At 32.3% G+C, this 21,653-nt stretch overlaps 1 protein-coding gene across 2 annotated transcripts; it reads left to right on the top strand.

Moving 5' to 3' along the window:
- The first annotated feature begins 14,457 nt into the window (after nt 1-14,457).
- Nucleotides 14,458-19,769, top strand: LOC143071958 (uncharacterized). Of its 2 annotated transcripts, none has more exons than XM_076246672.1 (2): nt 14,458-14,778; nt 16,480-19,769. In XM_076246672.1, exon 2 carries the CDS (start codon nt 17,165-17,167, stop codon nt 19,613-19,615), a length of 2,451 nt encoding a protein of 816 aa, XP_076102787.1. In that variant the 5' UTR covers nt 14,458-14,778; nt 16,480-17,164; the 3' UTR covers nt 19,616-19,769. The 2 variants fall into 2 exon arrangements, with proteins under 2 accessions (XP_076102787.1, XP_076102788.1); XM_076246673.1 differs by lacking the exon at nt 14,458-14,778 and adding an exon at nt 15,458-15,708.
- Nucleotides 19,770-21,653: the final 1,884 nt, after the last annotated feature.

The following is a 21,653-nucleotide window of genomic DNA, read 5'->3' on the forward strand; positions in this document are numbered from 1 at the left end:
TCTCTGAGACAGACTGTCAGGATGGGGGCATTTTCAAACAGTTTCTAGCAAAACATTTATATTATATAGAGTATTAGTGATCAAGATAAGATGATTATGATACCTGCCAGACATGTACACCATACAATCATTCCATAGACCAATTCCAGATTGAACTATATATGTAACTGCTTTTACAATTTGAAAAAAAAAACACAAAACTTAGCACTGACCAACGAACCATGAAAATGGGGGCAAGGTCAGATGAAACCTGCCAGACTGATATGTACATGTACCCCTTACAATTATTTCATATACCACATATAGTTGACATACAGCTTATATATTATCTGAGAACCACCCCTTGTCCTTTAACTTTAATCTTGATCAGTGATCCATGAAATAAGGCCAAGGTCAGGTGAACACTTTACCGATGGACATGTGAAAGTTACAAGGAACCCATCTACTACATACAGTTATCCAATTATTCATAATACCGACTTGAGTCAACTTTTAGGGGCTTAACTCTTGGATGTTACATATGAAAAACATAAAAATCTAGCGTGGTCTGTATAGTCCATGACATTGTTTTATTTTCAAAAGAAGATGTTTAAGCAGTATATTCAGGCTGGGACTTCGAAAGTCCTTGATTCAGGGGAGGGTAGGGTGCAATACATACTTAATTGAACGGGCTTAGTGTCACTAGAGGTCGGTTACCCCACCCTTTTCATATAATTTATACGATCAAAAAAATATACCTTTAATATATTGTGTGGGTCACAGAAAAAAAGGAACCCTTTCCCATTTGCTAGACCGTGTCAAAAGAGGAGAATTTGTGGATTAAAAGACAACCAGAAACACCGTATAAGATGATATACGAAGAAGAATTAACAAAAAAATGCAATATATAATGGTAGTGGCTATTTTGACGGCTAAGGCAAGATAACCACTTGGGCTCTATTTTACCGGATACGGCAAAAAAAAAAACTCTTTTTGATTAGTTATTACCGGCTTTGGCAATACATAGATATATAAAGATTTTGTATTTTGCCGGTCTAAATTCAAATTTTTCAATATAATAATTATGAATAAAAAGAAATGTAGCAACATAAGAAATATCAGAACAAAATATGTCTTCTTCACTACAAAAAAAAAAATGTATTCATAAGCAAAGCATGCCGATTTCAAAATTGGTATTCTAATAAAAAAATTATATCATCTGATAAGTTTAAAAGTCACTTTACATACACACAAAAATTATTTCTTTTGGCAAAGAAAGTATTCTCATTAAAAATTGTAATAAATATATATCCCCCAAGTTTTCAAATTAAAGTAAAATTCAATAATTTCATAATTCTTTTACAAGTCAATGTTAAAAAAAAACAGTGATGAATGCTTTAATTTTGATGTTTTATTGAGTCTTGTACAAGAAAGATGCTTCCCCTGCCGACACGAACAGCACATAACACTTGTTGAATATAGTTTTTAGAATAGTTTGTTTATTATTAGACTGGTTCTATGTCCTTAATCTGTTTGGCTTTGACAGATATAACAAAGGTATCTGTGATACCCGTATGTTGCAAGGGAGAGGACCAGCCTAGTTTATTATTTGAGCTGTGTCAGAGAGAAATCGACCTTTATATTAATGTGCAAATGAATATCAATACATCTGTTGAGGGTGAAATTATCTCTATTCAAAATATATAACTGTTTGAAAACTGTGTTGTTACAAGAACCCTACAATACAGACCAACATTCTGTTTCGTATTTAAATGTTCCAAAATCAACCAAAATCGTATATATGTACATGTATGAGATATGTATACGTGCACTTGCAAAAAGTTCGATTTCTATACGAGCTCAATTGATGTTGAGCGAAATTATATGTTATAATTATATGGAACGCCATGACTGCCTTATGTTAACTAGTCAGAACACACCCGCGAAATCGCGGGCATTCAGAGCGTAGTTTATGTAAAGTGTTGTTGGAAGAATTTTGTAAAATATTGAATGACTGGAGAATTTCAGCAAAAGTATCATAAGTCATAGCTTATTGGGGACAGGAAAATGCTTTTTTTCATCCCTCCTCCTTTATTTCCAAATTCCCAATTTTTGGTTTTCTATCAATTTCAATATGAACATACATTTAGTATGTTATGGACATTTAAGTAAGGAGCCTGTAATTCAGTGGTTGTCGTTTGTTTATGTGTTAAATATTTGTTTTTCGTTCATTTTTTGTACATAAATAAGGCCGCTAGTTTTCTGGTTTGAATTGTTTTACATTGTCAGTTCGGGGCCTTTTAAAGCTGAGTATGCGGTATGGGCTTTGCTCGTTGTTGAAGATCGTACGGTGACCTATAGTTGTTAATTTCTGTGTCATATTGGTCTCTTGTGGAGAATTGTCTCAACATGGCAATCATACCACATCTTCTTTTTTTTTGTAAAAGATTTAATGACTGGAGAATTTCAGAAAAGGTATCAAAAGTTCACATGAATATTTTTAGCGCTTATCTGTTTATTATGAAAATTCATTACTTATAAATATAGTGTATTTACTTTCAATTCTAAGTTTACTAATGAGGGCCCTCATGGGGTTTTTGATTATGTGATTACTTGGCCGTTTTTTTAATGATTATTTGATTATTAAGCCAAATATTTCATGATTATTTGATTACCTAGGACTGTATTTTTAGTTTATGATTATTTGATTACTAAAGATAAGCAAATATTTAATGATTATATGATTATATTGGCAAAAAAATGGTGATTATGTGATTACTAGGACCCCCCCATGAGGGGCCTCACTAATCGGTCCATGGTGGTCATTGATATAGTATACAGACCCTCTCTATTTAATAAACTCTGTGACCGCCGTTGATAGTAAACTTGAAAATGATAGCAGATAGAATTCTGAAAATACACTTTATTCTTTGTATATGTATGTTCAAAGTATACAGAAAAACGCAAACCGGAAGTATAATCTGACTTAAAATTTCGTCCAATGGCGGGACAATATCCGGATGCCTTTTTTCTCGTTTTTCTCCCAAAATAACTCAATCTGAATAATCATATGAATAGATGACAAATGCGACTATGTACTATACCTATAGGACACAGAGGCGTGTTGATTAATTTATTGTGGAAAGAGGAGAAGCGACACCCAAAATGAGGTCTTCTCGTTTAATAGTATAGATGATCAGCATTATATACAGTGCTCACAACATTATATGCAGTGCTCACACCATTATATGCAGTGCTCACACCATTATATGCAGTGCTCACAACATTATATGAAGTGTTCACAACATTATACGTAGTGGTCCAAACATTATATGCAGTGCTCACACCATTATATGCAGTGCTCAAAACATTATATGAAGTGCTCACAACATTATACGTAGTGGTCCAAACATTATATGCAGTGCTCACACCATTATATGCAGTGCTCAAAACATTATATGAAGTGCTCACAACATTATACGCAGTGGTCCAAACATTATATGCAGTACTCACAACATTATGAAGTGCTCACAACATTAAACGCAGTGGTCCAAACATTATATGCAGTGGTCACAACATTATATGCAGTGGTCACAACCACAGGCACTTGTCTCAGAAAAAAAATTCCTATATACCTTAATATAACACCGAAATTACCGAATCCATTATTGGTAATGCCCAGCAAAAAAAATTAAACAGTTATTATAGTCATGTTATCATTAAGGCAGAATACAATATTTATAACTGATTGAAATAAGGAAATTAAGAAGTATGATCAATTTACCACAAATTTATTCCACACCAGGGCATTTTAAACTTATTTTGATGATCAGTTTCATCATATTCACAACTTAATATTTATATACTTGAAGTGTTTAATAAATTGCTTCGCCGAACGCAGCTGGATACGACCGCAGAGGTCCAACCCTGAACCGTTGGGACAAAAATGGACACACTATTCACGCTTGATACAGGTCTGAATTTGGAATGTAATTACATATTTGACAAATAACAGAATAACTGTAGTCAAAGAACTTAAAATTGGTTATATAATTTGAATTCTTCTAAATTTTTGCTTTTGTACTACGCTGTTACGAATTGCCCCCACCCCCTCCAAAATATTTGACACATAATAGGTTTCTGACACAGAATAACTGTATTCAAAGAACTTAAAATTGGTTATATAATTTGATTTTATACTTATTCTTTGCTTTTGTACTACGCTGTTGCGAATTGCACGCCCGCCCCCTCCCCCACCCCTTTCCAAAAAATAAAAAAACAAACTTTTTTTTGTTTATTTTTTGTAATACACTATGCTGTTGCATACTGTAAACCAACTAATTTTCGCGAGCGATTTATTTTCGCGACATTCGCGAGTAGAAAATAACGCGAATTTAAATCGTGGCAAATATGTATAACGTGGATCTTTCCTGATTTACCTACATCAAATTAACAAGAAAATCGCGAAATTAGATTGCCGCGAAGTGGTCTCGAAAGAGCTAAACGTGAAATAAAGTATCTGCGAAAATAAGTTGGTTTACAGTATTGACCCCAACCCGAAAAATAAAAGTAAAATGTATCCTCCACTTTTTTGCAAAAAAAAAAAATATATATATGAAGAAATTTTCTTTATGATTTCTGAAATCAGATATATGAGAAAAAAATCTGTACACATAATTTTAAAGCAGTGTAAGGGAGGTGATCAAACATTTTTACATGAATAAGTTTCTAGCAGATATGGAAAATGCAGATTAAAGCATTTCAATGTATGTGTTTAACATAACTTTTAATTACATCAATTATTCCAATTTTTTACAAGCTTTTAGCACGCCGAGCAGTTTGTCTTCTAAATATGACCAGCAGTCTTTAATATATAGAGATATAAACTTTCATAAGAAAAATTTACCCTTTCAAGACCCAGTTTAACATTTTCATTTAAAGTTACCATTTCTTATGAAAACTGAGTTTGTGGTGGTGAAAAACGTTTACTACGTTTGTTCGTAAGTCTGCAGGGTTAATATATGAAAAATTTGGTATGCTTGCCAATGAAACAACTTTCCACAAGAGACCAAATGACACAGAAATTTTCAACTATAGGCCACAGTACGGCCTTCAACAATGGGCAAAGCCCATACCGCATAGTCAGCTATAGAAGGCCCCGAAATGTAAAACATTCCAAACTAGAAAACTAACGGCCTAATTTATGTACAAACAAACGAACGAAAAACGAACATGTAACACATAAACAAACGACAACCACTGAAATAAAGGCTCCTCCTGACTTGGGACAGACACATATATACAGAATGTGGCGGGTTTTAAAATGTTAGCGGGATCCCAACCCTCCCTCTAACCTGGGACAGTGGTGTAACAGAACAACATAAGAACGAACTATGAAAATCAGTTGTTAAAGGCTAAACTCATCAGATGGATACAAATGTAAATACATCTAACAAAAAATAGAGTGGACGTGGGCGGGAACTTGTATATCCCAACAATTAACAAAAAGATACTAACTACTGATCTGAGAGTACTCGCAGTTACTGACAGCTAGTTCAAAGCCACTAACAACTAATAAAAAAACATGCATCTAGGTTTTGCATTTAGGTAAAGATTGAAATAAACTGTGAGTAAAAAAGAATGATTTACTATTATTGGATAGTAACGATTGTCCATGAAAAAACAGTCATCTTGACCTAAATTAATTCTGGTTAAGATACAAAATTTAATCAACTACAAGTCATAGAAGAATGATATCTTTTAGATCGCACTTCTTTGAAAACAATGGACCTTGCAAAAAGATTCAAATTTGTGTTTAGGCCCAGATGATAGCAACAACACATAAAAGAGGAACGCTATTTGTTACTGAGCACTTCTTTGATTTTATTGAAAGTCCACAGAAAAGTTTTGTAACAGAAGCACAAAAAAAAACGATACTCGTTTTTATGTCAATATATAATTGTAATATAATTATATTAATGGAGAACTACACAGCTACTTTTGCATAGGTACTATTTCTGTACTAAAAATTTGTAGTACTGGAAATCTAAGTTTAATATTCAGTACTATTTTGTTACTCTAAAATTATTGTAATATTTAGGTACCTGTATTTTACAGTACTTTATTTGTACTTGAAATTTAGGTACTATAGATTTTTGGTTACTACCGTTACATTTTCAGCATTTTGAAAGTTTTTCTATTCCAAATCTCTTAAAGTTACGATTTTCAAATAAGGAATATTATATTATTTCTGTACCAAAATATTTAGTACAAATCAAGTACTGTAAAATACAAGTACCTAAATATTACAATAGTTTTAAAGTAAAGAAATGGTACTAAATATTAAAAGTAAATTTCCAGTACTGCATTTTTGTAGTACATAAATAGTACCTTTGCAAAAGTAGCTGTGTACTAGTATTGTTTTACTGAGAATTCTTCTCGTTGTTGTTATTGGCGTTCTAATTCTTTACACATACAAGCTTGTCTATAGTCGGGATTTCTGTTATTTTTGCTACCAATTTTTTTTTCCATATCCCATGTTAGGATCAATGTAAGAGGTTAAAAATTTCATATCTGAATATTTTTTTCGTTATCTGGAAAGTCATTTTTGACGATGGATCTTGATTGTTTCTGTGGGGCTTCTTTCTCGTGTATATGGATCACTCACGGGGTAAAAATTGGAAAATTGTCGAAACTAATTTGACTTTTATGTATAGCATAGTCCGAATTATATACTTAAAAGGATTTAAATTAAAACAAACTAGTTATTTTGCACCAAACATTGCTGTGCCATGCCTTTTTAAAATATGATTGAAAATCGTAAATGTGTAAGTAAAATTCTATTTCGAATAACATCGCTGAACAACTTTAATAAAAAAAAACAAACAAAAAAAACCAAAAAAAAAATGCAATGAACTTCTGACAGATATTTGATTCTCCTTGAAAAATACTGGGTTATAACATATCTTAATCGCAGTCCCGAGTAATCTTAAGATATTTATTTAGTCTAAAGAGTTAAATGATCAGAAATGCACAATTATATATGTGTATAAATCTATATGTTTTAATACGACTGCAAAAAAAAAAATTAAAAAAAAATGGTGGTATATTGCTATCACGTCGTTGTCGTCAGCGTCGCCGAAGACAGATGGTTTCCGAATAATAACTTTTGTATAAGTAAATAGAAATCAATTAAATTTTAACACAAGGTTTTTAACCACTACAGAAAGGTTGGGATTAATTTTTGGGGGTTATGGTCTCAACTGTTTAGGAATAAGGGGCCAACAAGGGGGGCCAAATAAACATTTTTGTAGTTTCCAGTCATAAAGTGTATGAATCTCTCTGAAATTATACCACAAGTTTCCATACCACAAAGGGATGGTAATGATTTGCTTGGAGGGGTGGGTGGTGTTGTGGCTCAAACCGTTTAGAAATTAGAGGGAAAAACAAGGGTTTCTTTGTTAACGGCCAATTAAGACAAGTTGAAACCAGTGTAAGGAAGGTAATCCAAATATATTGAGTTAATCCAACAATGTCTGATTACCTCCCTTACACTGCTTTAAAATTATGTGTAATGATTTTTTTCTTATATTAGATTTCATAAATTAAAAAGAAAAAAGTGGGGGATACATTTTTCTTTTCTTTTTCGGGTTGGGATCAATATATGCAACAGCATAGTGTATTGCACAAAATCAACAAAAAAAGGGGGTATTTTTAAATTTTTGGAGGGGGTGGGGGCAATTCGCAACAGCGTAGTACAAAAGCAAAAATTTAGAAGAAAAATTCAAATTATATAACCAATTTTAAGTTCTTTGACTACAGTTATTCTGTTATTTGTCAAATATTTAATTACATTCCAAATTCAGACCTGTATCAAGCGTGAATTATAGTGTGTCCATTTTTGTCCGTACGTTCAGGGTTGGACCTCTGCGGTCGTATCCAGCTGCGTTCGGCGAATCAATTTATTTAAACACTTCAAGTATTATACATGTACATATTAAGTTGTGAATATGGTGAAACTGATCATCAAAATAAGTTTAAAATGCCCTGGTGTGGAATAAATTTGTGGTAAATTGATCATACTTCTTAATTTCCTTATTTCAATCAGTTATAAATATTGTATTCTGCCTTAATGATAACATGACTATAATAACTGTTTAATTTTTTTTGCTGGGCATTACCAATAATGGATTCGGTAATTTCCGCTAAAATAACGAAGTTTTCCGAATTATCTCATCATACATCAATCTCATTATACATCAAACATCATCATCACCATCACCGATCATCACCTTCATCAACAAAAAACGTATAATGTTGTGACCACAAGACAAGACAAGACAATTGTATTCTTTAAAACCACTGTATACACTTTGGTACAAAGAATGCATATAATATTGTGACCACTGTATAAAATGTTGTGACCACTTCATATAATGTTGTGACCACTGCATATAATGTTTGGACCACTGAGTATAATGTTGTGAGCACTTCATATAATGGTGTGAGCACTGCATATGATGGTGTGAGCACTGCATATAATGGTGTGACCACTGCATATAATGCTTGGACCACTGCGTATAATGTTGTGACCACTGCATATAATGTTGTGACCACTTCATATAATGTTTGGACCACTGCGTATGATGTTGTGAGCACTTCATATAATGGTGTGAGCACTGCATACAATGGTGTGAGCACTGCATATATAATAGTGTGAGCACTGCATATAATGGTGTGAGCACTGCATATAATGTTGTGAGCACTGCATATAATGTTTGGACCACTGCGTATAATGTTGTGACCACTGCATATAATGTTTGGACCACTGCGTATGATGTTGTGAGCACTGCATATAATGCTGATCATTAACATAAGGCAGACATGGCGTTCCATATAATGATATTCGTTATTTAGATATACTACATTATATCGGAAGCACATGATAGTGCAGAGTGCATACCAAAGTTTGGTTCAAATCCACACAGATGTTGACTGACGGACAATTTCATAAGTGTTGCCATTAGTGTAAACATATTTTATTAATTAAATTCAGGTAAAGTAATGTACACAAATAGTCATTTACATAATAATGCAAGTGAAATAATTAATAGGATCCAGAAACAAGCTGTTAGCTTATATTAATCCGTTTCCTAATAAGAACATTTCATATTGTAATACTCCAGGAATAGAATGTTAAAAAAAAAATAACAATGTTACACTAGATGGAAAAAAACAACATATAATAAGGTTGTGACACACAAGAAAGAAAAAAAAAATATACATCGGAAATTCAATAATAAAGTGTATGTTTCTGAACGGACACAATTATTTAAGATATAAGTATTACTTGTTGAACAAGATGTGTGCTATCATATGACAAATCTTTTGCTACTGAGTATAAATGTTTGAACTGCCAAGAATATTTCAATGTTTTGTTCGTAGCTGAAATCCGTTGAACCGTGCCGCAAGATTTCTTCCGACAATAACTTGATGTATTTTATTGATATTATAAAAATGCTGTTCACGCATAATGTGAAAATGGGGGCAGTGCAACAAGTAGTGCGCTGTCGTTTCTATAGCACCACATAAACAAAGTGGCGAAGCCACTATATTTTTAACAAAAAGATGATGATTTAGAGAACTGCATTGCATACGAAGTCTTGAGTGATAAATTTGACCTAATCGCTTATTAATGTAAAAATAATTTGGATGTTTAATCACCCGAGACTGGACACAATTCCTGAATGCTCCAACCGAAGTATTGGTCTTAGCATTCTAAGAGAGGAGATTCCATGAACGTACAGTTGCCGGTAAAAAATAATTTGAATCCAGGGCTGTTCTTGTTCGAACAGGGGGAATTAGGGACGAGTTTCTTGTATTATGATTATGTATGGTTGAATGGGACTCTGGAACAAAGGTTGATAAATATTCCGGAGTAATATTATTTTTCATCTTGTAGAAATAAATTAATCTGTGGGCCTCCCTTCGATCTTTAAGCCTTTCCCAACCCGTTTCGAGATATAATCTCTCTAGGGACACCAACCTAGTTCCACCAGTTACGATCCTGGCAGCCTCTGTTTAAACTTTTTCAATCTTATCAATCAAAAGATGTGTGTTGTTGTCTCAGATGATATCAGCATATTCTAATAATGGTCTAAGGTATATTGTCTCGAGTGTTCGTCTGTCAAGGATGAATTTAAATTTCCGTAGAACATTCAGTCGTTTCATATGCCTTTTCGGTTATTACATCCATATGTTTATGCCAAGTGCCATCGTTTGAAATATGTAATCCAAGGTGTTTATTTAGGAGATAACTGTATTGTATTTTAAGCTCCGACGGCATCAATTGGGGATTTGATGGTCGCAAATTAAGTTTACTGGCCACGCGTTAGCAGAGACAGTAAACGGGTATTTGCGACCATCAAATCCCCAATTGATGCCGTCGGAGCTTAAAATACAATATTGTTATCTCCTTTCTAATGAAACTGACAGAAAACAACTTTAAAACATGTATTTAAAATCTGTCATATGCCGTCTGCGCTTGCGCGTACGTCCCATAGAATCAATTGTCAATTGATGTCATGTAAGAAAGGGACGTTATCCAATCAAAATGAACGTTACAAACGTTGTTGCATTAGAATGGTTGATACCTGAGTTACAGTTACGTTGTCAATGTTAAAAGTTTTGGATGATCAGGTTTGTGAAGTTTCCGTGAAATTGTCATGGTCTCGGTTTTCTGAGGGTTAAAGGTCACTAGCCAATCTGAAGACCATCTATGGATTTTTGCGAGATCACTATTCAAGTTGTTTGCTGATTCTCGGGGTCATCTAATATCAAATATAAACTTGTATCATCAGCAAACAACTTAATAGTAGACTGTATATCAGATATGATATCGTTGATAAATATCAAAAATAAAAGAGACCCAAGATCGACCCCTGTGGTACTACAGCCTTTATATTGCCCCACTCGGATGATACACTATAAATTACAACCCTTTGCTTTCTATCAGATAGATATTTTTTACCCATGCCAAAACAGAAGTAAATTAACCTTTAATGCCAATAGCTTTTAATTTTCGTAACAACCCCTTATGCCAAACTCTGTTAAATGCCTTACTTATATCACAAAAAATTACTCTAATTTCTTTCCCATCATCTATAATGCCTTCCCGAACTCATTTGTAATATTCAGCAATTGATTAATGGCCGAGTCCCCTTGTGTGAATCCTGATTTGTTGGGTGTGATTATCTGGTTAGCTAGTAGATAATTATGAATATGCTTAAAAACACATCTTTCCATGACTTTTTCGATAACGCTGATATATCAATGAGATCGGTCTATAGTTTCTATAGTCACTTGGAGAGTCCTTCTTAAATACAGGGGTAACATTAGCACATTTCCTGTCTAAAGGAAATATGCCAACTGATAAAGACAGGTTAAATAACCTGCGCAAAGGGTATTTCATAATTCCATATGCTTCCTTTAAAAGTCGTGGGTTTATACGATCTGGTCCCGATGCTTTTGATACATCCAAAATCTTCAAAATGTCTGCTACCTCGTTCTCAGATATTATCATATCACCGAGTCCGTCTGTTCGTATGTCAGGTAAGTCTGAAAGGTGTGTATTAGAGTCATCAAGATTTGATTGACCACAAAAATAATCATTAAATATTTTTACCTTTTTTGAATCCTTCACGGATCAGATCATCGTCTATCTGTAAAGGAGGAATGTTGCGACTGTCGCTGGAGTCACATTTCATCAAAGATTTAATAAGACTCCAATATTGTTTGCCACCATGAGTTTCAGATATAACTTTGGTTGACAATTTTGAAAAATAATCAGTTTTAGAGTTTAAAACTAGCTTATTACACTTATTCCTAACTAATTGAAATTTTGTCCAGTCCGGACATTATGTACTAAGTGTCTGTGTTGATTGTCATCTAAAATGCTTGCCGTCATTCGTAAACGTATACAAATTTCTTTGAGACTTAACAATTTGTAATTTTCACTATGATTTGACATTATACACACTTGTCTCTTTCAGCATGCTTGAATATATCTAATAAAATATACACAAAACGTTCACAGTATATTTTAACAAAAGAAGTATTCACTGAAAAAAGTATAATCTACGGAAACGTCGTCCACAAAAAGTCAGTCTAATAATGAGTATTAATAGAATATGCTATTTTAGCAGCTGTAACAAGCATCCATTTCTTAAAATAGAAATAGCAAGCATGGACTAATGTCATTTGAAAAAAATAAAACAAAATATCTGTCATTCCAAGGAATTGTATTATATTTAAATATACAATAATTCCTTGGTCATTCGTACAAAATTATGGATCGTTTAGAGGTCGCTTCAAACCCATTTTTCCATGATTCATAATTGATTAAAACTGAAATTGGTGCAACTATATATATAGTAAATAAGGATACATGCATCCACACAACAAAAAAAAAAAAAAAAAAAAAAAAAAAAAACATGACAGAATGGAATTTATTTTGTCTTGGCCATATTATAGATTGAACGTATGTGGAAAAAAACCTGTCAGAAAAAATAGGTGTAAATGAGTTGGGTACCCTCACGTAATGGAGGCTACATTTGTTTGCACCTGTCCTAAGTCAGGAATCTGATGTTAATTCAGTATAAGTCGTTTGTTGATGTGATTCATAAGGGAGCTGCCATTTGATTTTAATGGGGGCTAGGATGAAAATGTAAAATATAGGCAGGACAGGCAGGAGTTTTGAGTTAAAAAAAAGGCAGGATGAGACATTTATGTAAAAAAGTCGGGATAAATAAAAATAAAAAAGACAGAACCGACTTATGAAATATTCAAAGTGGATTGAGTCGGCCAAAAACTATATTTGGAGGGAAAATTAAGGCTCTTCCATCAATATAAGAAGGTAGAGCAAGCCAGTGCTTTGGGAAGCCTTTTCTTATTTTTTTTTCTAATTCCCTTTATTGGGCTAAAAAAAATAGCCAGGACAGGAGTTTTGGGTAGAAAAAGGTAGGATGAGACATTTATGTAAAAAAAAGTCAGGATAAATTTAAAAAAAAAAAAGACAGGACCGACTTATGAAATATTCAAAGTGGATTGAGTCGACCAAAAACATATTTGAAGGGAAAATTAAGGCTCTTCCATGAATATTAGGGGACGACCATTTGATATTCTGGGGGGAGGAGGATTTTGAAAATAAATAACTCAGCCTTGATAATCACAAAAATAAAAGGTTTGTTCTGTTGTAGTTTGAAAATAAATTACCTGACTTGCAATGTATTGAAAATAAATAACTCAGCACGTCTAATCTAAAGTATGAGATGGCACCAGATTCTTCATAAGTTCATCTTTTTTTCCCCAAAAAATCGGGAATCACTTCTCAAAATTTTTAATAACAAAAGTATAAATATTATTTAAATATACTTGAAATGTCTGAAAATTGGTTTAATTTAACTTGAAGTATATTTTCTCAGGAAACATTACCTCACATTTATTTTAACAGGGCCGTAACTACATGTAGGAAATTTAAAAACCAAACGCTTGTCTCCATATCAAATTGTGTTCACGGCCTTGCAAGAAGAAAGTTCTGTTTTCCCTCAGATTTATAGCCCTGATTTTTCGGGATCAATGTTTCTTATTTATTTGTCTTTTGTTCATTGATTGCCGTTCTGTATTCTGTTAGTGTTGCATTCCTTTTGTAATCTAGTAATTTTGTTATGAACTTGATCATGAGTTTAAAAAACAGCAGCCACAGACTTTTAAAATTATGTGAATTCCATTTTTGCTTTATCATGCACATTTGTCTTTTGATGTTGTCTCTAGAAACTTCAGTCTTACACTGAATTTATACATTTTGCTTTGAGACCAAAATAAATATTGTCAAAAAATTATTAAAACAAAACTTCATTTTCATATTATGAAAGGGTCTTCGGAACACCCAGAAAGCATGATATTGCATCATTTGTTCTATAGCTTCTTGGGCCTTCAGTGGCTCCAAAACCCTTCAAAAAAAATTTGACCTCGCTCCGCTCGACGTAGTATGTTTGCCAATACATTTAAAAGTGCCTAGTTATAACAAAACTTTAATAATATGTATGTATGCAATACATGTATATGCAGTTGGGAATTTAAAAGATTAATTTCTTCAGAGGGGGGTGGTTAATCTAATTAAATGGTACATAATGACTTGACTATACTATAGGTATTATTTATGATAAACAAATCATTTAAAAATTGTATGTTTTCGAATATCAAAAATATAGTTGTGAAAATGAATAATCAGTCCCTTGCTTTAATGAAAATGAAAAATCTTGCTTCAATAGTGCAGAAAATGAATAATCTATCCTATTTGTTTACAAAAATAAATAACCGATCAAAAACAAATCCTCCTGCCCCCTCCCCCAGAATATCAAATGGTCCGTCCCCTTAGTATAAACATGTACAAGAATAACGGACATTTCAAGGCGAGATAACTCGTGAAACTTTTCTATACTGGTTCCCATCTTGTTCTTATCGTCTGGTGATCAGTAGATAAGAAAAGATAACTCCCATCAACGAACACCCCGCCAATAGATGTCACTTTGCCGTTATGCCTTTATCGTAAATAATAATATTAGCAGTTATACGATAATTTCGGACGCAATGGATTTAAGGAAGAAACCCCGCTTAGACTATAAACAGATGAATGATGGAGAAATTGCCGACAGAAAAGAAATAATTAAAAAAAGAAAAGTTTTGCCAGCCCTTTACGATGTAGAAAGAATAATTTCTGTTAAAAATGGTTCAAAAGAGGTACGTTTATGTTATTATATATACCCTATATTTATAATGTATGTAAATCTGTTGATCGATTCCCCCCTTGATTAAGTATACATTTTCTTTTTGTAAGAAATCTCACTGAAACCGCATCTACAGAAGTTGATTTTAAAATAGTCCAAACAAATTTTTTTCGGTGTTTTTCATTTAAACAAGTTCAAAATAAGAAACCTTTGAAAACTGGAGGCAAACTGATCTATCCCTGTATATTTCTTTCTAATTAAGTTATATGGAAAATTCAACCAATATACATTATCCTTTCAACATAAAGCAGGAGTATTAATTAGATAATGTAATGTATATAAAAAAAAATATTATTTCGGAAAAGTTTAGACAATGAATGAATTATAATGTAAATCCTGGTTTTCATATGAAAAATAGTGTACTGCCAATTAAATGTTGAGGGCCTCAATTTTTATTGTGTCTTTTTTGTTAAATTATTCCCTAATGTTTAAACTTTAAAAATGCAAATTAAATTGCAAATGTTTCTAAGTATTGTCAAATTATCTGGTTAAAGGTCGTTTAAAAAAGAAAAAAAGAATTAAGCTACAAAAAGGTGTATCATAAAAATGACAAGATGTACGTACATTGCTGTCAATTTAGATTTTTTTTTTAATAGGGGTAGTTCACATGTATTCGAAAATGACATTGTATAATGCCAGATGTATACTCCATGCTTTTTATTGGATGTAGGTAAAACGTAAAATCATAAATACCTGTGGATTAAATTTAATATTTCCTGTCCTCTAGGAACATAAAATTTACATAATTTACTACCTTAAATAAGACATAGATATCAGTAAATAAAACCTCAGGCTCTCATGCATATTTGTGGCAGCTAAGTAACCTCTTTTGGCGAGACTATTCCTTCATTTCCAGAAATTGAATATTTCTATTTTTACCACGGTGAGTCTTTTTTTTATTTGTTGATGAACTTTCAGATTTCTTTAATTTTAAACTTACTATACAAATCCCTGACTCTATATTAAAGTTGTTTTACTTTTTAACTTATACTGCGTGTCGAAAAATTCGTTATTTCTTATAAAGGATAAACAAATAACTTTCATGTCACGTTAAAAAATGTAGTACAATGCAAAAAAAGCATATTTATAAGTTAAACGAAAGTCCTCGAGTTTGATGATCTGGTTAAAACAACTTTGAATAACCCCTTTGTCAAATACTCCTTTTTATTCTGTTTGTCCCCGGTAGAATTACTGTAAGATGCAAAATAAGATGAAATTGCTTTGATATTAAGATTGATAATGCTTTTATAAATTACTATTTCTTAAAAGTTTACTATGATGAGACAGTTACTACATAAAACGACGGGTCCACTTTTTTCGGTTAAAAAGTCAAAACGTGAGACGATGATGTGTGTGCTATGTATCTTAATCGTTTGCTTGTTACATTTTCAAAGAAATCTAAGGATTTTTTGTTTAACTTCAGTTATCGGGATGGAAAGGGGGTTAAATATTGTCATTCAAACGGTCCTGTGGTTTTTCATTGCATTTATCAAACTTTTTGACATTTTAATGTAGGTAATAATGTTGAACGTAGATGTATAAAAAGGGTATAAAGGTAGCGTGGGGTTGGTTTTTTTTTTGGGGGGGGGAGGGGGTAAACCGCAAATACCGCAAGATTTTGATTTGATTCATTATTGAAGTCATTATGTTGTAGGGACCACTCTATCTTGTTAAATGGCAGGGATATGGTTTTGATGAGTGTACCTGGGAACCAATTCAACATCTACCAAAAGAAGTGATTGAGGAATTTAACAAACCAACAGTTACAGAGGAATCGATAGACTTTTACTCGAAATTGCTGGAAGAAGGGATCAGAAAGAGACTAAATTCCCGTAATGGTGTGTTTTCAGTTACATTCCCTTCAGAATTGTATAGATTTGTATTTGGGACAACGGGTGAAATATTGGCAATGAAAGATGATTTTGGAAAACTCAACTTGAGAGAGCATTGGGATCAAATTTTTAGAAATAACGGCGTTGGCATTGGACTTAAGTTCCCCGTAAGAATATCACATGCAATACGAAACAAAGATGATTTTGTGCCCGTAAATGGTGTTCTTAAGAAACAGAGAAATTTAGTAGAAAGACTAAGAATAACGTCATCGACGGGTGTTGTTTTCTGTAGCTTAAACTAAATAGGTGCTTTCCATTCGAAAAAAACTCAAAAGTCTTAATGCATTTTTATCAGTTTTATTATTTGACACTCATTTTGGTAAATACATATATACGTAAATAGTGCGTGGTATATAATATTAAAGGCATGCGTAGTATTTAAAACATTTGATATATATATTATTTGTACATAATTTTTTTTCATATTTTTTCAATTTTTATGTCATTATGTCTGATTATTTTTCACCATTGAATGATCTTAAGTTCAAAGATAATATCAAAGTAGCTGAAAATCCAGCATTTACAAACAAATCAGCAGTAAATGAAACAGAAGTAGCTATTAGTATACAATTCACTTATAGATTTTTGAAACAGCTAAATGAAACTGCTGACAAATACTCTTTTTCCTATGTGGAAATACTAAATAGTCAAATCGATTTTGTTCAGTTTATTGAAAGTGAAAGATTGAACAAAAGATTAAGATTTTTAAGTTACAAAATTTTAGCAGAAATAGGTTCAGTTAAAGGAAGACAAAGAATTAATTTATTATCAAAGTGTACAGTTGTTTCGATTTTTAAGTCAGAACTGCTAGATGTTAGGTGTTATGAAATAAAACTTTGTAAATTAGACGAGAAGAAAATTGAGCTTGAAAAGAAGTGCAGAGTCCTAAGCGAAAAACTAAGCAAAGAGAATGAGATGGCAAATATCATTAGCGAACAAAACTTGGACATATATGCTCTTCAGGAAAAGAATTCCTACCTAGCTAATTATATTCAAAAGCTTGAATCTCAGTTGCCAAACGTACAGACTGAGAAGGATATAGATATAGATACTTTAAAGCCAAAAACACGACAGAGAACATTAAAAAAGCTTGAAACTGAGGCACAGAGAGCCTTGTGGTTTGCCGAAACGTTTGGTCTTACACCAAAGTCATTAACAATGACCAGCAAAAAGGGCGAAAATATTTCTATCCGTCTTCAAGAAAAGGAGAAAAGCGACGTGTCACATTTTACATCAATGTCAGAAGAGGATAAAGAAAAAATTAAAAAACTAGTGTTTTTGCTGGATAGGTTTTGCATAAGTGATGCAGCCTATCATGAGTTCACAATGATTCATGATGATTTGCCACGTTCCTATTTACTAATTCAATGTAAAAATGAACTAAATAAAATGGTCGAAATTGAAAGGTTACCGGGAAATGTTCCAGGTGCCATGATAAATTTGAATTCAGAGATTGAAAAATTGTTGGAAAGACATACTGTTAAACATAGTGATGTAAATGATATAAAAATCAAATTTTCGGGCGATGGCACCAAAGTTAGTAGAATTTCAAATTTTGTAATTTTTTCCATTTCTAATATGTCAATAAATAGATCTTTGTCTTTTCAAGAGCAACACACATTTGCTATTGTAGAATGCTCTGAGACTTATGATAACTTAAAAAAATGTTGTAAACCTATTTTTGATCAATTTAATAGTGTTTTGTCTAAGAGAAAATGGCATATTGGAGAAAAAACACTAAATGTTGAATATTTTGTCAGCGCCGATATGAAATTTATTCAGCTGTTATTAGGATTATGTGGTGCAACGGGTGAATATGCTTGCCCATGGTGCAAAGTTAACAAAGAAGGACGATCAGATTTAACTCGTCCCTGGGATTATTATCATAATCCTAGCATAGGTAGAAACATTGAAGACATGTTAGACAGTAATTTTAAAAAAAGCTATGGTTGTAAACATATGCCTTTAATATCTTTGCCTGTCAATCATTATGTTCCGGATGAGCTTCACTTGATGCTCAGAATAACTGATGTTTTATTGAGGAACTTGATTGACGACGCACTTGAAATGGATGATGATTCAAAAATGAGACGCATAATCCCAATAAATTTGAAAAAATTGACTGAATTGTTACAGAGTTGTGGGGTTTCATTTCATATGTGGCATAACAAGGCAGGGGAAATAGAATGGACGAGTTTGTCCGGGACAGAAAAAGTCAAGCTTTTGAATCACCTTCCATCAAAATTAGCTTCTGAAGATGGTGTTATTTTTGAAAACTCAAAACACTCAGTTATCAAACTTTGGGAAGATTTTTATGTTCTTTATAAGTATGTTAATGATACCACAGACAGCGGAGAAGTTATATTTGAAAAAGCAAAATTATGGTTAGAAAATTTTTTGAACATTGGTAAACTTTGTAGAAAAGGGTATAATTTGCATAATGTCACTCCTTATATGCATTGTCTCGTGTATCACGTCCCTTTCTTTGCTTCACATTTTGGACCATTAAAGATGTTTTCTGGACAAGGATTAGAAAAAAATAACGATATAGTTAAGCAAATTCACCAGAAAAAAAGTAACAAATGGGACTCAGCTGTTAGCGCTCTAGTTACAAGAAAACGTCTTGAATTTGGACATACCAATAATTTAGAAAGGGAAAAAAGGGCTTATGAAAAAAGTTCCAATTGGTGGACTAATGACCTTAAAAACTCTAGGTCAGTGAAACGAAGGTTAATATTAGAAGAAATTTCAGAAGCAGATATCTATAATAAATCATCTGTTGATTTTACAAATATGACAGACCATGAACTTAAATTGTATTTGAAAAGTAACGGTGTAAATACAAAGTTGAGGAAAAGGGAAAAGCTGTTAAGTCTAATTTTGTCATTGAATGTGTAAATGATTTGATTTATAGCTATGTATCCATTGTTATTTCTGTATACTTTATTTATAACAAATGTATAAACAGGTTTGAATTGTGCATTTTCTATATTAGTATGAATGTGCAGTTCTATACCTTTTAAATTCAGTAAAGAGAAGTAAAATTAATAATCCAGACTCATTTCTTGTTTGTTTTTAATTGAATGTGTTACCAAGTGCTTTAAGTTTTTTTTAATATGAACGTACATTGGATATGTCAATGACGACAGAATATAGACTGTGTTTGGTACAGGAAATGATTTTTTAGTTAATTTGAAAGCTTCAACATATTGCTGCTGTATATATATAAAAAAATGTGGTAAGATTGCCAATGAGACAATTAATCATCCTCCAGTTCAACGGATCTAAGCAATCATAGGCAAAGGTTCGGCCTTCAACCATGAGAAAAATTAATAGCGTATCTTCGGATCGGCAATAAAAGGTCCCGACATGAAAAATTTGAATCAATCATTAATTCAAATGAGAAAACTAACGACCTGATTTATAACAAAACAGTTTACAAAAAAAAAAAAAAAAATATGACAGAACTTTAGATATAAAAAAGGAGATGTGGTATGATTGCCTTTGAGACAAGTCTCCACAAGAGACCAAATGACACATAAGTTTACAACTATAGGTCACATTACGGCCTTCAACAATGAACAAAGCTCATACCGCATATAGTCAGCTATAAGAGGTCCCAAAATGACAAATGTTTAACGAGAAATCTAACAGCCTAATTTATGTACACAAAAAATGAACGAAAAACAAATATGTAACTGGACGAAACTAACCCTACAGTGATATAATCAAAGTATGTTACCTCAAAAAAGGATTTCCTCTTTATGCAGTGGTTAAATAAAGAGAATCGAATGTATAATTTTACAAACTATACTCGGAACAGAAAATTCAATATTGTTTAGGAAAAAAAACAACCAGTATTTATGAGTGCATGCTAATTAAATGTGTAAATCCCGACAAAAACATGTTGTGATTTAGGAAGATTGACAACAACCAAGCAAACAAAAAACCTACAGATTAATGGAGTACTGAAACAACCTCTGTCTGTAAACAAAAACACAAAAAGTATTCAAAACAGAAACAAAATACATAAACGAAAAGCGATACATAGAAGTCAGGTGTTTGTTAAGTAGACAACCCTTTTTTTAAATCTAATTTGAAATATTTGTTCATTTTTCAACGTATCCCAATTTAGTTTCAATAATAAATTAACCACAAAAAAGGGGGCACCCAACAAACGCCTGTGCGTGAAATACTCTATTTTAAATACAATACTTCCATGATAAGATAAAATAGAAACATATGGTATTGAATGATGATATAGCACCGGAAAGGATTTGTCGTGGCCCCATGGGACGATTATATACTATGTAAATATTGTCACCTTCGTATTTATTTGTTAGTTGAGATCGATAATTATGTATAGCTTTCTTTAAAAGGAACTTCGATGTTTTTCGTCATTCAACGATTTTCATGAATACTACTTATACTAAACAATTAAATAAATGAAGGAAGGAAGGAAACCATTCAAGATAAATTAGACAGAGCTTCTTTAAAATTGTCTCTCTTTAAGATGCCAACAGAAACACGTACACTACGCAATTTTGATGTTTAAAAACCTTTCTTGTATAACAGAAATTAATGTATTAGTTAAATCCTAACTATATATATGTATAATGATGGAAAATGATAATTCAAATAAATAGCACCATGGCAGTGATTTACTTCAATGATAACACCAGCAACAATTTGTCTTTGAAGACGGCAAATGTCAGTTGCATGAATATACGTTGTAGTCATAAATAATAAAATTTCACTTTCAAATGCTAAGGGACACCAGTTAACATTATTTTAAAATAACGATTCTTACACCATTTGATAGGAAAATTAATTGCCAATACTTTATAACTTGTTAATTTGATTAACAATAAAAAAAGAATTTAATATGATTTTTTTATAAGACATGTATACCTCATAATTTAACATAAAACAACCA

This window comes from Mytilus galloprovincialis, chromosome 4 (genome assembly GCF_965363235.1).
Source record: "Mytilus galloprovincialis chromosome 4, xbMytGall1.hap1.1, whole genome shotgun sequence".
NCBI lineage: Eukaryota > Metazoa > Mollusca > Bivalvia > Mytilida > Mytilidae > Mytilus > Mytilus galloprovincialis.